Source organism: Natator depressus, chromosome 2 (assembly GCF_965152275.1).
Source record: "Natator depressus isolate rNatDep1 chromosome 2, rNatDep2.hap1, whole genome shotgun sequence".
Classification (NCBI taxonomy): Eukaryota; Metazoa; Chordata; order Testudines; family Cheloniidae; genus Natator; species Natator depressus.
The window spans coordinates 201783817-201802298 of NC_134235.1; the positions used below are offsets into that span (position 1 = coordinate 201783817).

The 18482-nt window shown below is 39.4% G+C and overlaps 1 protein-coding gene across 1 annotated transcript in view; it reads left to right on the forward strand.

Moving 5' to 3' along the window:
• Window positions 1-18482, forward strand: part of HIBADH (3-hydroxyisobutyrate dehydrogenase) — a 130536-nt gene that overhangs the window by 100030 nt on the left and 12024 nt on the right. The window contains exons 5-6 of the mRNA XM_074943322.1: window positions 12453-12586; window positions 13185-13261. Of these exons, the coding sequence (XP_074799423.1) occupies window positions 12453-12586; window positions 13185-13261 (211 nt within the window). The remainder of the gene's footprint in view (window positions 1-12452; window positions 12587-13184; window positions 13262-18482) is intronic.

Consider the following 18482-nt stretch of genomic DNA (forward strand, 5'->3'; position numbering starts at 1 on the left):
TACCTGGGCAGAAATACCAACAAAATTTTACCTAAATGACTGCAGGATTATGCAGCTGTTGTCTTTTTAAGTGAGTCCCTGATTAAACAAAATACTTAAGTATATCCTTAAATCTGTCTCTGTTGAGGGACTTAAGCACATGCTTAGGACCTTTCGTATTCAACTGCATGTAGTTAAGTGTTTTGGTGAACGGGGGCCTATTTGGGGATGCCTTGGGAGAGAAGGGGAAGGACAAAGGCACCATTTCTGAAGCATAGGGAATAGTTTTGTTCTCCTATTTTGTATTAGACAAATTATTTTGCTGTGTCTTTTTGATATTGGTTACTCCTGTCATGCTATTACTGGAAAATATTTTAAAGTTAATAAAAATTCTAAATCCTTTTTTCCTTGAAAGAGAAAAATCACTCATTTCCCTGTTGTAAAATTGAGGTTTAAACTCTTGAGTGGACACCTGTATTCTATATGGTATTAATGTGTTTAAGACTCATAGAATCAGATAAAACAAAGTACAGTCCAGTCTCAAAACATGGCCATTTGTGACTGTCGCCAATTGTTCCTTGTAAATGCAGAGAGGGATAAGTCTGTCCAACTGCAAGTGTGTGTTGATGAACTTACAATTTATATTCATCAGTCAAGATAATTGAAAGTAAAAATTGTGATGTCCATGTGGACTCTTGGTTCTGTCATTTTGCTTTTGATACCAGTAACCATGAGATTTTGACTTGTCTGCACACCCTGGCTAGCTCTTCCTTCTGTGTTTCCATTGTTTCATTTCTCAGAGAACTGAAGTGGGGCTTTATAACTATTCATCTGTCATTAGAGATCTTTCTCACAGGGTACAACAAGGTTCTGTTCTATCACCACTCAAGTTCACTGTGTTATGGTCTCTGAGATCTGTGGTGCAATGCTATCAGTATATGGATGATATACATTTCTGTCTCTTATTTAGACCTAGACAATGAAATCTCTTCGCTTTTGCAGCACATGACTAAGATTGGGATTTAGATGTGTGTAGGGTGACCAGATGTCCCGATTTTATAGGGACAGTCCTGATATTTGGGGCTTTTTCTTATATAGGCTCCTATTACCCCCCACCCCGTGTCCCGACTTTTCACACTTGCTGTCTGGTCACCCTAGATGTGTGGAACATGAAACTTAATCCAGAAAAGATTGAGATGATGCTAGTAGGTTGGTGGAAGGATTTTGAATATATAGCAGGGATGGCTACTGCCCCTTTAATTGAGTTTGTCTACCATTTGTTCACAGGATTCACAGTTCAATGATATTTTCATATTCCTATGTACCGTACAACCTCAGAGTTACAAACACCAGAGTTACGAACTGACCAGTCAACCACACACCTCATTTGGAACCAAAAGTATGCAACTAGTCTGTAGAGACCCAAAAAAAAAAAGGCAAATACTGTATTGCAGTGGTTCTTAAACTTTTTTTTTGCAGATCGCTTGAAAATTGCTGAGGGTCTCGGCGGACCACTTAATGATCTTTCCAAATGTTGTTTGTACCGTTAGCTAACTAATGTAAAGCGCTTTGGATAAAAGCACTATATTAAAAAAAAAAAAAAAAAAAAAAAAAACCTTAATAATAATAATAATTTTTTTTTGTTTTACAAATAGAAGCACACAACTCATATTTTAATACCAATAGTCTTACCTTTCTAATGTGATGGATGTGTCCTCTCTCCCCACACCGCAGCAGCCCCCAAGCTGGGGCTGGGAAGGAGGGAGGGTCTCTCCCTCTCTCCCCCACTGTGGCAGCCACAGAGCTGGGGCTGGGAAGGAGGGCCATCTCTCCCAGGCAGCCACAGCCCTGGAGCTGGGGAAAGTCGCCTCTTTCTCTGGCCCCTGCAGCCCTGCATGTCCCACATTCACCCCACCCCCTCTTCTCTCCCCATTCCCCCCTCCCACCTATCCCCATTCCCCTCAAGGCCACCACCTCACCTTACATGTGCATCTTCTCCAGGGTCCAGGCACCTAATTAGTGAAGCCACCCTACGCAGCTCCACTAATTAGGTGGGTGGCCCTTCATTGTCTTGTGTGTGGCCGCCCAGGCACGCACCTTAGAGGAAACGATCCGTGGACGACCTGAAGAGCTTGTGGACCACTGGTGGTCCATGGACCACAGTTTGAGAACCTCTGCTGTATAGTACACAGTACTGTGTTAAATGTAACTACTAAAAAAATAGAGGGAAAGTTTTTAAAAAAGATTTGACAAGGTAAGGAAACTGTTTCTGTGATTTGCTTCATTTAAATTAAGATGGTTAAAAGCAGCATTTTTTCATCTGCATAGTAAAGTTTCAAAGTTGTATTAAGTCAGTGTTCAGTTGTAAACTTTTGAAAGAACAACCATAATGTTTTGTTCCAAGTTATGAACATTTTAGAGTTAGAAACAACTTCCCTTCCTGAGGTGTTCGTAACTCTGAGGTTCTACTGTACTACTGGAACCTGTGGTGGTGGTGGTGATGGTATTGGCCAAGAGAGCCACTTTATCCGCTTTTGGTAATGTGTTAGCTATCTTTTTCTCAATAAGGACCTAGCTGTGGGTATGCAAACATCTTTCCTTTAGGTTGGTATAAGCGAGTCAGTCTGATAGCCAGTTGGCCGAGTGGTCAGGCAGTGGCTCTACAGTTTTTTCTGGTCTGGTCATTCTGGCAGGGTGGTGTATACGGTGTGTCTCCTGAGTGTCACTTCCACTCCCCTTAGGGTTCTGTTACAGCAGAGGGGTGGAGGAGCAAGGTAAGAGGACCTACATCCCAGGGTCATAGAGGGGCATTACAGTGTTTGTATCTCTCATTGGTCCACCCCAAATTGTACTCCCTCTTAGGTTGGTTCCGATCAGGCCATAGCTCCTCCATGTGTGGGGTGGTCACAGATTTAGGAGTATCCTTTTAGTCTGACAGTGGGATGCTGTCCTGTTGTTCTCAGGCTCTAGTGAGTTTCCAACTCCCAAAGTTGGGGGGATCTGAATCACTGCTTTCACAGTAGCCTTAACAATACTATAGCCATGCCCCTCACAGTTCCAGTCATCACCCTCACTTCCTGTAGCTCCTTCCCCTGGGCTACCAGTGCCCTTTTAGACTATCCCTCCACCTGAAGCTTTCCCTTTAGCTGCTATGGGGTGGGACCTCCCTAAGCCAGTACTGCTCCGTGTCTTGCCCTGATTTAGTGTGGGGTCCATAAACCCATAACAACTGCCCTAGTGCAGTATGACCTGTACTGGACCGTCCTTGAAGATGGCTCTGAATCTTGGCATAACTGATGCCAGGAACATATTGCAGCAGTTCTTTGCCAGTTGTACCATGTTCCTATTCCCTGCTGGGTAAAATTCAAGGTGTTGCCTTTGATTTGTAAAGACCTAAGACTTGGGCTCTGACTCTCTGAGAGACTGCCTTTCTTTCCACATACTGCCAACGCAATTGTCATTTTAATATTTTGGAATATAGCACTGTGGATGTGCATGAGGATTTGGGCATTTGAGCTAAATGTCAGGCATTGGTGGTAAGGCAATAAATTCCAGAATTCAAATATGAACACTAATATTTTTTGTTAGGATTTGTATTTGACCAGGGGGCTGGGGAGAACACTAGCATTACCTACTGATTTTAAATGATTCTGTACAGGTTTTAGATATATTATTTTAGGCATTACAAATGTAAAGGTAAAATAATTTTTTTATACTTTGTCATCATAATTTATTTCCTTTAGGAGTAGTAGCCTTTTTACCCTATTTGGCAGCTTTTCAAGTGCTGTAATCTTTCTCTCTGACATTACAGTGACCAGAACTGAACACAGTACTTTATAAATTGCAGCATACAGAACAACCTCATCATAACTTTCTTTGGGTTGTATTTTGTCGCAGAAGCTACAGTAACTTCTACATATATTTACCTTTTTGTGACCTATTTTCTTTGGCTAATAATTTCTGAGGTGTCAATGACTTCTTGAAAGCTTCTTGTAAATTTGTCATGACCCATTCCTTTCATATTAAACTTCCTTGACTACAGCTTCTGCTCTGTCGTTTGTGCTGTAATTAATAAGAATGCATATTGTTTTCTGGGTTTCGGCATCTCGATATAACTTATCTAAATTAGTTGGAGGTTTTATTACTTTTTTGGTGTCCCTGACTAAGTTCAAGTACTGATCCCTACGTAATTTCACTCAACACTTCTTTCAAAGCATAAATCTTCTCATTAACTATTCTGATTTTGGTTTAACCACTTCCTTATCCTTCCATATGCACCACCTTGGATCCCTGGTGGTGTTTAACTTAATTAAATCTGTGCCCTACAGGCACACACTGTATCACGGCAACATCCATATGGATCTATGGCTTATATCCATATATCCTTGTGATGCATGCACACATGTGAAAGGCAATGCATTAGAGTCCCTCTCTCTATTGAAGTCAGTGGGGCTCTTAGCAGGCACAGCAGTTATGCACTGATTACAGTGCAGGATTAGTGCTTTAGACAGTATACATTATTTAGGATAGGGACTGCTATTATATTTTGTATTTTGTACAGCACCTAGCGTAGTTGGGCCCAATCCCGATTGGGATATAAGTATTAAGAGATGCAACATTCACTTCTGCATGCTTGTATCTTTTTTTTTAACATGCTTCTAGAAAACAAAGTCAGATATTTTAGTACTCCATCTCATGCTGGCCCACCCAGAATGAAGATGCTAACAAACTGAGCACCTCATCCACACACGTTCTCCTTTTCAATCTGCTCTACTGTCATTGGAGTATCTGGTTTCTGGGTGCCCTGTTGGTAATGCACACTGTCCAATCCAGTCTTCCTTTTCAGACTTGTCCATACTTGGAAGGAGGAGGTGGAGAGATTATTATTCTACTGCTGACACAGGAAGAATGAGAGCGGCTTGATGCAAAGGAAAATTACGTTCCCTGAGGATAACAAACAGAAGGAGATAAATTAGGAGAGAGGATAATCCAGTATATATGTACATTCCTTAATTTTTGGTTCAATTTTACAAAATATGCAAAACTGGGCATTTAGAAGTATAATTAAACCATTCTAAATAAGGAGAAAATTAAACATTAAGATGTTTACTTTTTTTAGACTTTAGAGTAATGCTTCATGAGTTGAGAATTCAGAAGCACAAATTTTGTCATAAACAGGAATTATGGGCCATTGTGGGGAGATTGTGAAAAGAACCGCTTGCATCCCCTTTTCAGTTTTTTTAAAAAATACACCTATATACTTACTTTAGTTCTTTAGATTTCAGCACAGTCTGATGGTTCTGAAGTCAGAGCAGCTCACCTCTTACAGCGTTCTGTTGCTCCTTTCAGCAGAAGCTGGGCCATTGTGATATTTATCTGAATTCAAACAAGGCTAATTAAAAGAGCTGCTGACAGTTGTTGTGATTTGACATTGACTGGAGCTTGATGGTCATTATGGGTAAATAATGAACCAGGTCTGCAAATGTAGCAGCTGCCAACTTGGGATAGAAGAGCAGCTATTGCTTCCAATTTAGGGATCTATCGACCGCTTCCCTTCTCCCTGCAGATCTTCTGCACAAAATGAATGTTTTCTGCTGCTGTGTTTTGTGGTTTCAGCTATTTCAGATGTAGCCTGTAATTTCCTTCTTAAATATTTAACTTAGCCCATTATTAGCTTTCAAAGTTAACAACTTTTCTGAATTTTTTTTAGTGAAGATTTTTGTGCACAATATAAGTAGATAAACAATTGTCAGTATGTAGTTAGTTGACATGTTATCCAAGAATCTGCTAGTTAGTCTTGTCTTTGTGTAGACGTATTTCAATAAATCGTATAACTAGATTATTCTGTAAAAAGAAAAAGATATATATATATAGATTACTGAGGCTTCCTTAACAAACTTTTTTTTTGTTAGAAATCAGAATACTGAGCACTAAGACGTACTTCTTCAAAGCACTGACCTAAACCTCAGTTTTCATTTTTGTTCAAACATCAATAGCTTATGAAATATTTTGATGCAGAGTTCTATTTATCAATACAGAGAAACTGCAGTGACTTTCATTAAGGTGCACTTGTGAATACATTGTCACTTCATCATGAGCTTTGTCTTGTCCCATTAGCAAGCAGGAACAGGTGCATTAAAGGGAGAAAAAGGCAAATTGTAATTATATAAAAATAGCACAGAAATTTAAAAATCATATTCTAGAATTTTATACACACCAGCACTTACTACATCTATCCAGCATTTGTTCAGCTGCCATTAAAAAGGCTATGTGCATTATGTAAAATGTAAGAACATTCTTGTGCGTAGTGCATAATGCAGCAAAACTAGAGATCTTGCTGGGAGGAAATGATCCCAAACGTGCCCCTAAAAGACAAGTCTTGCTTTGAGAAATAATGATGAAAAATTGTCCATTTGTGTGTCCGTGTTTCAGCAGAAACTAAACTCTGTATTGTCTGTAGAACCACCTCGATAGTTATTTGTGGGTATATTTTTGTGCGTGCGTGTGCGTGCGCACGCACACATGTGCATGTTGTTTCCATCCTGGTTAAGGCCAATAATACGGTAACAAGGGGTTATGTTATGCTGGTTTATGTTAAACCAGATCACACCCTAACATGTGCAGAGCCATTCATCTGTGTCACCAAAACCCAAGAGAACATCTGACATGGACTCTGAAACAGAAACAGTGATCACTTACAAATCAAACATGGCACGCTCTAAACCGATTGTGCACGGCAATCTTTTCTAGAAAGGACAACTAATTGAACATGATAAAGTGTAAAGTTAATTAACACCCTTAAATTTGTTGATTACTTTCACGGGATTATATTGTTCGTTGAGTAGCAGCTTTCTGTCCCAGCTGTCGCCTTTTTAGCGCATGTCGCTGGTAAACAATAGAGACACCATAACAAGTCGTAAATGGTCCCTGTGACAGCAGCCCCTTGTGAGGCTGCATCTGTAGAAAATGATTAGAACAATTGCATTTTAAAGACGGCTCACATTGCAGCCCAGGTCCCATCGGCCCTCTTCTTTATCTCTTTTGATGGCACACTGGTTAAAACCTTTAAGTTCTTTTGAGTAAATTAAGTGATTTACTGTGTTTAGTTATATAGCCATAAAATAGCTTTATATGGCTGCCTTAGCTTTATATGGCTGCCTGATTTTATAATATTAAGAAATATACTTACTTTTTGTTGGAATTTCTGGGAGTATTGCCCTTATTTCCCAAGTCTGAGACATCGTAAGTCTATTTTTAGCAAACTAGTGGAAGAAAATGGTTCCCTGTTTGTCTTTGTATGATTACATGACATTAATCTACTATTGTACATATCAGAATTTAAATAATTTGCTTTTAATTTTGATTGAGGTTTATAACTGGTGTTTCCTCTAAGTGCTTTTTGTTTGTTTTGGTTTTACATATAACAAAACAATGGTAACCTTCACAGAATTTTGGTGTGAAGGTTCTTCCTGTATCTTGGTGCTTAGTGTGTAACTTGTGCACTGCTTAAGACAAAGTTTTTCATGTGAGCTGGCAAGAATTTTAATACGAATCACATAACCCTTAAAAGAAAACAAACACATGCAGCTCTCAAATTAAGCCTATGTGAAAGGCAGCAAAGAGATGACAAGAAGCTACTTGTTTTAGGGGATTATAGTCCTTTAAATTGTATTTTTGCAAAAATACTGGAATAAGGAGCTAGTATTCTCTTGCATTTTCCAAAGCATAACAGTCAAAGCTTAAACTCTCACACTAGAAGGTACAACATTGTAAAACAGGAGAGCATTAAAACTCTAACCCTGTTTTCTTTTTTGTTTTTAAATCTGTTTCAGATCATAAATTAGTTTTAAATACAACATTGTTCAATCCACTGTATACATAATAGAACAAAGAGGAAAGAGATATTTATGCCTAAACCTCTCACGGTTCCAAAAGGCAGGGTGAAGGTTGGAGCTGCAGTCTCCAGTACAGTCACAGGATCATACAGTTTTCATAATCAATGGATAAGCTAAATTTAGTTTTTCTTTCTAACTTGTCAACAATAAAATCATTTACAAAGTGTGTGTGTGTACACAGCACACAGCAAGACTCTGATTATCTTGGTATATGCACACACTTAGGTGCAATGGGAAGCTTTTTGTTTTCAACAATGTAACTGGACAATGCACACCTTAAAATGTTGGTCTATTATTTTTTTTAATGTACTATATTTTGTTTGGGGAGAAGGTAAATGGTGCTCTAAAATAAGAGCAAATCATTTACATGTAAATGCAATTGGTTATTTTCTTTCAGTGATTTTCAGTTCACATTCCTAAATAATAAACAAGCTGGGTATTATCAAATTGCTCTTACCATTGCAAACATTTGGAGTGTGGTTGTAAAAAGCCTAGCTCTTAGAGCTGGAAATACCGCCATACCAGCAGGTCTTATGCACACCTCAGGATTTTCAAGGTATAAGATGCTGTGAGGTTTAAATAAATGTGGCTAAATTAATTAGGAGAAATAGGTGTTCGGGGGATTACTGATTAGGTACAGAGCTTTTCACTTGTAGGTCACTTAGCACAAACCTGTCCCAGGTCAGTAGTGAGCAGTTACCATTACCATCTGAAGGCTCTTGGGCCTCAAGGAAATGAGCTCGTGTTCTCCATCCTGAAGGGGGATTCCAAAAAGGATGGAGCTAGGCTGTTCTCAGTGGTGGCAGATGACAGGACAAGGAGTAATGGTCTCAAGTTGCAGTGGAGGAGGTCTGGGTTGAATATTAGGAAAAACTATTTCACTAGGAGGGTGGCGAAGCACTGGAATGGGTTACCTAGGGAGGTAGTGGAATCTTCATCCTTACAGGTTTTTAAGGCCTGCTTTGACAATGCTCTGGCTGGGAAGATTTAGTTGGGGTTGGTCCTGCTTTGAGCAGGGGGTTGAACTAGATGACCTCCTGAGGTCTCTTCCAACCCTAATCTTCTGTGATTCTATGATCCAGGTTTTAGTGGACAAGTGTCCACATCACCACTTTTGACACTAATTGACTACACCTCTGGCAGCCTGAATAGGGAATCGTGGAAACTGAACTAATTCTCACCCCATAGGTGGCCCTTCTAGATATGACTGAGGTAGGTTGCATAACAGTGTTGTTGCTTCTACCTAATATTGTACCCTTTCAGTGTATAAATAGAGGACTTCAGACTCCAAGGCTGTCAGTCTCACATCTTACAGGCAACTAGAGAGAGAGACATACCTACCTCCATTATGCCAGGTTGCACTCCTCTTATGGCTCCTGTAGAACATCTTGCTGTGGTTCTGACTGCAACATTTCTTCACTTCTACTCCCTCTATGCAGACCCCATCTATGACTCTATGCGAGACATCCCCTTCAACTGGCAGTGGCCAAGATAGCCATCTACCAATCCAGGAGGTGGAAGCTTGATGGGGAGGCTCTCTGAGAATGTGTGTCTTATTTTCATTCCCTGGTCAATTCTCTTCTCTGTGCAGAGTTTCTTTGGGTGACCTCTGCTCACTCCTTGGATTCCTTCAGGGAGCAGTGAGTGCTGTCTTGGGGTCTCTATGCAGTGTCCCTGTACAGCTCCTTCATTTTAAACCTTTGACCTCCACCTCCATTGCTGTTTTTTCATTTTGTTGTTCCCAGCATTTAGTTGATTCCTAGATCTGTGGTCCCTCCCACGTTTAAGGAAGTAGGTCTTTTGTTCTAGAGGGCTCCACCTTCAGGATTTCAAAGATTGGCCCATACCTTCCAGCAGCAATAAATCATCTTAGATTTTAAAATTTAATTTATTAATATTTTTGTTGTAGGAAAAATGTTTGCCCTTCTCTCTCTCTCTGTTCTGTACTGTTATAGTCATATGACTATATGGTAAGAAAAGTAGAATATGGGGCAGTGTGCTATTTGGTTCCCGATCCTGCTTTGCATTCTTCCATCAGGACTTCCGTAAGACTTCAGAGACACAACAGAGGCAACTCTAGAGAAACCCAGTGCAGTATTGGGGCCTTGTGAGTCCAATGACATTGGCTTGCTGGAGGGGAGAATCTTACAAGTGAAATTCTGTGCTGATCACAAATGTTATTTCTTATCCGCCATTCTCTAAGGATGAGAAGGGGAAGGGACATAAGGATCTTGAGGGTCTGCAAAAGAGTTGATTAATTGGTGTGTGAGACATAAAATACAGGAACAAAAGTGGTGACCAGTGCTCCTCCTTTAAATTCAAGCCACTGTACCTCCTTCGTGCTCTCGCCTCAAGTAGTGTTAAGAACTATAGTGCTGATATTTTATTATACTCCAAAATCATGAAATGAAATTAGTGGTGTGCATGTCCTTATGCCCTTTTGCTTCCATTTGGAGCTGAAGTGATGACATCTTGAGGCTGAATTGACCTACAAATTACCAATACTGTGTGTTTGCTGGATTGCTTGTTTGTTTCTGATCAGTTGGCTGACAGTTGGTGAGGAATCTTGATGGAAAAACCCATCATGATATGAATGATTTTTTGTTTTTAGAAGTACAAATGTCCACGGCTTCCTCATTATAAAACAAATTCTTTTTCTTTCTTTTGCTTAACTAATTTAATTTTTTGTACTTAAAATGTAAGCATCTGTACGAGTGAGAGAGTGCAGCTGTCAAAAGATTAACCAGCTGAAAACTATTGTCAGCATTAATTTTGCTCTAATAAATGACTCTCTGAAGCTATTTAGCAGCCTGTAATCTAGATACAAGGCTATTGACCTATGATGGATAGCGCTGGATTTTGTTTGTAAGCTTTGACTTAAATTGTCCACTTAATTTGCTGCAGGTCAGATCACAGGATTAGTAAGAAAAGGTCATTATGTGGTTTGCATAAAAATAGCTAGGGGAACAGCATGAAAATTGTGTAGTGATCTTTGCAGACACATTTTGCATGGTAAATTAGTAGCCAACAATATGGCAATCATCTGTTCACTTAGGCCCCAAATCCAGGCTCCTGTCTCTGTCCCAGATTTCTGGGAGTGGGCATTGGAAGTTACATGAAGAGAGAAGGTGAGAGGAAATCCTCCATCCAATGGCTGAGGAGTGGTGGCTGCAATGCTGAAACTTTGGAGTTTATAGTGTTGGGAAGAGCTTTACAGTGGTGGATACTCTGGCAGTGCCACACTGTTAAAAAACCTATGGTGGTCTACATACAAATGCAGTCCAATCCCCTACTCAAATCCTGACCCCTTCATTGTGTAGCAGTACAGCACTGGTTCCATTGCCTTGGGGCCTTTTGTACCTGCTGCGGTAGGGGCAGGACTTGCCAGGAGAGTGGATCAACTGCTACAGACCAATTCATCAAAACCTCTGCATTGTAACTGGGTTTCCAGTTATTGTGGTGATTTTGCCATGGATTTAATTGAGATTGGGGTCCAATCATACTTTTATAAAAGTGACCTTTTTAAAAAAAGTCAAATGCTTCCGTGTACTAGGAAAAACTAAATGGAGCAAGTGTCTCATTGAATGTCATTTTAAAAGAGGGAGTTTTGCTCTGATGGCTTTTTCAGGTTAGTTTTTACAAAGGTAATTCTGATTTGCCTTCAACTGTAAGCACTTTGGGATTGTAAATTCATATGTTACAACGTCTAGCACAATGAGGCCCAATGCCAATTAGATCTCTACTACTACTGCAATTAAAACATTTAATAATAGTTGTTATCGTAACTAATTGGTTAAAAGCAGTATGGACCCTAACGGAAAGACAGTTTGATTTTTTGTGGAAACAAAATAGTTAAATGTGGAAGAAAAATGAATTCCCTCACTTGGATTTTTTTATTTGTAAAAACACTGGAACTGCTTGAATATATTAAATTCAGAAGTAGGCCATTACTTGCAGCAGTCTGTTCTAATAGGTCAAGGTTCGATGCATAGCGTAGACAATTTATGGTGTCTAGGTTCCTAGCTGTATTGCAAAATGAACTGTAAAGCTAAGTTGCTAATCACTTTTCCAAGTAGTCTCCTTGGGCCAAATTCACCGGGCAGTTACATCCATTAAAATCAGTTTTGTCTGGGAGACAGGGTTGAAGAGGATGCAATTCACATCAGAATTGTTTATTTTCCCCTAGAACAAAAGATATCATAAGCTAAAACTTGATGTATTACCATTTGGAAATTCTGTAGCCAATGAATTATCGTCTTTGTTTCCTGACCCTTGATAAAGGTGGGACAGATTTATAGGAATGAAGTTGTAAATATTGTGTATGTTTAATCATTTTTTAAAACTTTTTTACATTGTTATGCAATACATTTTCCCCTTATAAATTATATGTGGGACATTGGTCTCAAATTCCCTTAATTCAGAGAAATAGATCTTCTGTTTCTGATTAGAAGTATGCAAAATATTTGTAACAAAATGTTAATATATTTTGAAAAAAATCAGATGTTGAGCCTTTTTTGTCTCTGTTTTTTGGATTTTTAAAAGGTTGGTATTGAATCTAATGTTTTCCTCTCAATTCAGGTGTTGGAGCTGCTCGAGCTGGGAACCTTACATTCATGGTTGGTGGAGTGGAACAAGAGTTTGATGCTGCCAAAGAACTGTTGACATGCATGGGTTCCAATGTGATCTACTGTGGAGAGGTTGGAACTGGACAGGTAATGCTTGCGGAATGTTTGGTATTCAATCAGCCTGGCCTTTCCCTTTTTGTTACCATACTTGTCTTCCATTTTAACCCAATTCCCTTTAATCTACCCCAAGTAAATTATCTAGAATCCACAATGAAATCTGGTACAAGATGTTGGTATCAGCAAAAAGGTGCAAATTCTTCTATAAAATATCTCATGGTACCATTACCTAGCATCTTGACTTGGTAACCAATAATACACATCTGAACTAGCATTTTCGCAGTTTGCCTTGTTAAGATTGTACTTTTCAGTGGTCACAATCTTTTTAAAAAACTGTGAAATAGATTTATGGTATAGTCTGAAAGAGCAAGTAGCCCGCACACTCAAATCAAAGCAAGCGGAGTTATTGTGCTAGCAAAACAAATATACTTCACACTATCTGAAGTATCCATAGGTCAACCTTCATTGACCTGATGCTATAGTACGTTGGTACTTACAGGTGTTACATTTAGGGAGTGGCTGTTTAACCATATTCAGTCAAAATCCGGTTGGAGCTGGGTGAAAAAAATTCCTATGTGATATCTACATGGAAACAGAGAATCTTACTTAGCATTTAATTTATTTTCAGGCTGCGAAGATCTGCAACAACATGCTCTTAGCTATCAGTATGATTGGAACTGCTGAGGCTATGAATCTTGGAATCAGGTTTGTTGGATTTTATGTGTTTTTATATTAGGAGATTTTATGAGCTGTGCTGGTTGACTTTTTTGTGGCTAGAGAATGATGATCAGAAGGAAGAGATGAGATTCTGCCAGGAAAAAAAGGTAGAAGTGTTTCATTATTAGAATGCAATAAGGCTTGTTTATTTGACGAAGAGTAGGACCCTTGAGAACAGGAATGTTCTTTGCAGTGGCCATAAAATATTACAAATATCTAAAGTTACATTATATTTTTTCTATGATGTCTCAGTTTCTTCTGTTTTGATGATACATGCACTATAAAATGTAAATGTACTCAGATAACATGGAGGTATATTTGTTTGACGCATAGGCTAATGTACCGGGTATCACAAGTGTTCTGCTCCCACATGGCTCCATTTGGCTTTATTTGCCTACATTAAATATTGCCCCAAAATGTGTTAAAAAGAAACCTCTAGCATTTGTGCATATCTCAAAAGAAACTAGGATGCAGTCATAAAATGTCAATTTACCCTCCTGTCAAACTTAACTACTGTTGTTTCGCATGCTAGTCATAACAGATACTTCCTGGTGAAAAATCCAAAATATGTTCCATTACTTTGCTTAAACTGTTTCCTGTTTTAAGAACAACATTTTTCTGTAACAAGTGATGTATCTAACTTGTAGGTAGCAACATTTTGAAATATTTTAATTTCTAAAACCAATTTTTTTAAATTTTAAAGTATTCGTTTTGTTAGAAATTTTTACGTTTCCAGTCCTGCGTGAGCCTCTACATGTAACAAGCCATTTAATTAAACTTTGCAATATTTTTACCTTTGATTCCCTTGCCCAAGCGTACATCACTATAAATACCATTTGTAGGGTTATAAATAAGAAATGTCTGTGCTTCTGAAAAGATTATCCTGTAAATGCATAGCTTCTTAAGGTTTTCATGAATTATTCATCTCTTTAGCTACACCTTTACAACCGCCCACTAGAAACTACAGATACTGCAGATATTTGTCAATTCACTATTGCATGTCCTACTATGGTTTTTGATTTAAATGACAGAAACTGCAAGAGGGCTTCAGAATTTAAATAAATAAAAAAGGGCATATGCACACACATGCGTGCACACGCACACTCACACAAAAGGCAGGGTAATGGATTCGCATTTCCTCTTAATTACCATATCAAGATGCAGTTGTTTTATTGAATTGCCCTTGTCTCAGATGTTAGACTATCTTGACCTATTAAGTTGTCATGTTGTAATTGAGATAAAAGAGGAATTTGCTTTGCATCAGTGCTAATTGGTTTATCAATATCCTGTACCATTTACATTTTAAAATTGAGTGTCTGTACGATAGATGGTGAAGCATATCTGTACCAAGCCATAATAAAATTGGTAGGATTGTATACAACTATTGTAATTCAGGATGGTAAAGCTGTATCATGGTCAGTTTTAAGTCTTGGTTCACTTAATGAAAAAACAATTCCATATGACTTTGTTATATTTTTGTCCACATTTCTAGGGATTATTTTACTTACTACTTTGTTGTTGTTTGTGTGTGTATGTATGTGTGTATGTATGTATTTTAAGAGGCCTTGAACACACATTCTTGGTATCAAATCCCATGTGAAACTAATAGGTGTTTTCAGCCTGCAAGTGTCTGGATTGTCTCATTACAGGTTAATTTTTTCTCTCAAGAGTGTTGAGTGAATTTGGGTTGTATGAAAGTAGCATTCTGCTAGTGCATGCTAATGCCAGATTTTAGTGAAGGCAGGCACTGTGCAAGCTTCCCCACCTCACAGCAATGGTAATGCAGCTCAGCTTGACCTGCTGTTCCTATACTGGGCATTGCTTAAATACAGACTTGTCATCATGCAAAGTAACATTAGGGTTTGTTGTATAGGCCCTAATGAAAGCCCATTGAAGTAAATGGTAGTCTTTCCATGGGCATTAAAGGGCTTTGGATCAAGCTCATGGAGGCACCTTTTCCACTTTTAACAAAAGTAGAGTTTTTCCATAGGTGAAATTCTTGTGTTTATAAACCCAGTGTGTGACCTAGTCTCAGTATTCCAAGTCATGGAGGTGGTGTCCTTCTTCAAAACACCTTGCCTGACTGGGTTTAATCACAGTTAATTGACATGATGCTGAGCACAATTTGTTGCAGTCTATACTGGCCACTAGGTTGTGGACATCATCATCATAGCATCTAACTGGATTATTCCCAACAGTGTTCAAACGGGATGAAGTTGTTTATTGTAGATAAGCCCAAAGGACAGTAGTGGCTGGGGTTAGAGAAGTGAAAATCTGAGCATAACTAAGTTGACGTGTCTGGCATTGAAACTCCATCTTCTGGCAATGGAGAAAGCTTATTGGTAGCTTTACTAACTTGAAACTGCTAGGGGTTTTTTGTGCGCGTTGGGTAGGGAAGGTTGGCTATTGAGCAGAGGTGCGAAGGAACAAGGAAATGTCCAGCAGAAAAAGAGAAATTGAATACGCAAATGAAAACATCCTGCAACCAAACAAAGTAACTTCCCTGGGTTTCTCTTTCCTACAAGAAAGATACTTCATTAACACAAGCCCTCATATTTGGGTTTGTGTTAATGAACTTCTACTCCACTACGGCATTTGCCAGCAGTGCTGCATCTCTTTCATTTTCTTACAGGCAGAGGGTCTCTTTATATTAGTGTAGAATCACTAAAACAAGTACTTCTCTTATTTTCTGAGAGATTTACATATGTATTTTTGAAATGACAGATTTGTTCCATAATATAGTATACTGGATGCTGGAACCATTTGTAGAGTGGGGATGCTGAGAGTCATTGAACCAAACTGTAAACCCTGTATATAATGGAATCCACTTGAAGCCAGCACCTGTAGTTCAAGCATCTATGAAATTGGTATCAGTGAGCATAAATTTCCCAGTAGTAAACTCCCACAAAAAGCAGTATCTCGAGCACTACAGGACTGCTATATTTGTGTTCAATTTGCTCCTCTGGGTTTTCTTTTTTTTTTTTTAATAGGGTGGGAACCATATTTCTTCTTGTATGGAAACTTCTTTTACAAATGAAGATGGCTGTTTTTATTAAAAGTGTTTACTTATTAGTTAGTTTCAGATTTATAATTTGGATTTTTAAGTGGCTTAAGAAAGATGTATGGCAAAAATACTGGAAAGTAACGTACATTTTGATTTAGAGCTTTTCTTTTCCCAGATTGGTGCTGCAGTCTGATAGTGAAAGTCTCTAGTCATGAGAGAGGTTTAGCACATGGGTGTGGATGTGCACAGGCATGTGCACGTATGTATGTACATATGAGTGTGTATGTATATTGCTAAAAGCTATAATATATTAGTGACAAAGTAATAGACAGAATGCACCTAAATTTCATTAATGAGAAATTAAAATATATATTGATACCATCAGCAACCTCAGATTACTTTTTTTCTTCTTCTTTCTAGTTGGGTTGCTGACCATCTCAGTTTCTAGTGGCTTCCTTTTATTGGTCTTTGGGTTCTCAGGTGGTAAAATGAAGTATTAGCAAGATAAAGCTTGAAAATTTAAATAAATTATTGTGGATATTTGACTTACAACAAGGTCATGTGGAGATTGCTGCTGCCTGCAATGTAGCTGGGAGTCCTTTCTGTGACTGCCTGCGCAGTCTCAGGGTATGTTGCACTGCAGTTAGGTACTCATGGCTGGCCTGTGCCAGCTGGCTTCAGCTCGGGCTAAGGGGCTGTTTAATTACAGTATAGATGTATGACTCTGTGACCCTCCCACCTCATAAGTCCTAGAGCCTGGGCTCCAGTCCGAACCCAAATGTCTACACTGCAGTTAAAGAGCCCCATAGTCCAAGCCCCTTGAGCTCGAGTCAGCTGGCACAGGCCAGCCATGGGTTTTTAATTGCAGTGTAGACATACCTTTAAGGAGAGCCTGTGTGGTGGTGACAATAGGTAGCACAAGATTTTATAATTAGTTTGGGAGCTAGAGAGCCACAAAAGAGCTACAAGGTTTGTCTGTACCAGAAGTCTTCTTCATAAAGAATTCCCTTTATATTTATTACAACCAAGTCCAGTCTCCTGTCTACCACGAGAGAGACTACAGTGGCCACCACAAGTGTAGCAAAAGATTCTTTTTTCTCCTATACAGTTTTATTATGCGCCAGGTTGTGCCTGGTTGCTTTGTGGGTGTGCAGGTGGGTCTGAGGACACAAGAATTTCCTCCTCCTTTTATGCCACTGTTTAGCAGCCAAGCACAGTTGTAATCCTTGCACTCCAGTCTCTGGATTGCTGTCTCCCTGTGCATCTGTGGGGCACGAGAAACCACAAGGTGGAGTTGAGGGCAGGGCCGGCTCTACAGTTTTTGCCGCCCCAAGCGGTGAAAAAAACTGCCGCCGTGGCCAGCAAAAGAGAGAAGCTGCTGCCGAATTGCCACCGCGGCGAAAAAACTGCCACCGCTTTCCAACTGCCGCTCCAATCACCTGCTTGGAACGCTGGTGCCTGGAGCTGTCCCTGGTTGAGGGGGTGGGAAGGACAATCACAGAAGAGCTGGGCAGGCATACAGGAAAGAAACATGCTATGCCCCCCTGTGGGGATGTAGCACTGGGTGAGCACTGGGAAATTTTGGAAGGAATGGCTGGAGACAGCTAGATCGCCTTCTGGGGCAGTGTGACTGTGCTGCCCTCGATGTAGGTCTGTACCTAAATGGCATGATCGAGCCCTGTGCGATTATTAATATTCCACTCAGGGTACTTGGATGATAAAAACCATGCTGGGGTACACATTTCTACTAGTGATGGGCGAGTCTCAAAAGCTTCTGTCTGAATAATTATCTGAAAGATCAGATGCTGCTTGCCCAAAGCACCTCAGGCTGGAAATTTCTCAAGAGTTTAGCTACTTCCTAGTCTCATTCAGGGAATCCCAGAACTGCCTTCCTTGTGGGGTCTCACTGCTGATTTGTTACTGCTACAGACTGAAACAGGGGAGAAGTTTGTGAAAATTTTAAACAAGTTGGTAAAGTCTTTTTTCAAACTTCAATGAATGTGGTTGGGTTTTTAACAGTGCTTAGAATTGTTCTTATTTTTATCCAGATCTGTGTGTCCATCTTTAGTTTCTACTTCCCTAGTAGCTCATTAGTATTTCTGTTGAAGATGCATTGATTTGACACAGCAATTGTTTTTGCGTTACATTATAAATAATATTTGGGATATTGGCTGCTTTCTCTGTGTCTGGAAGAACATTTTGGCA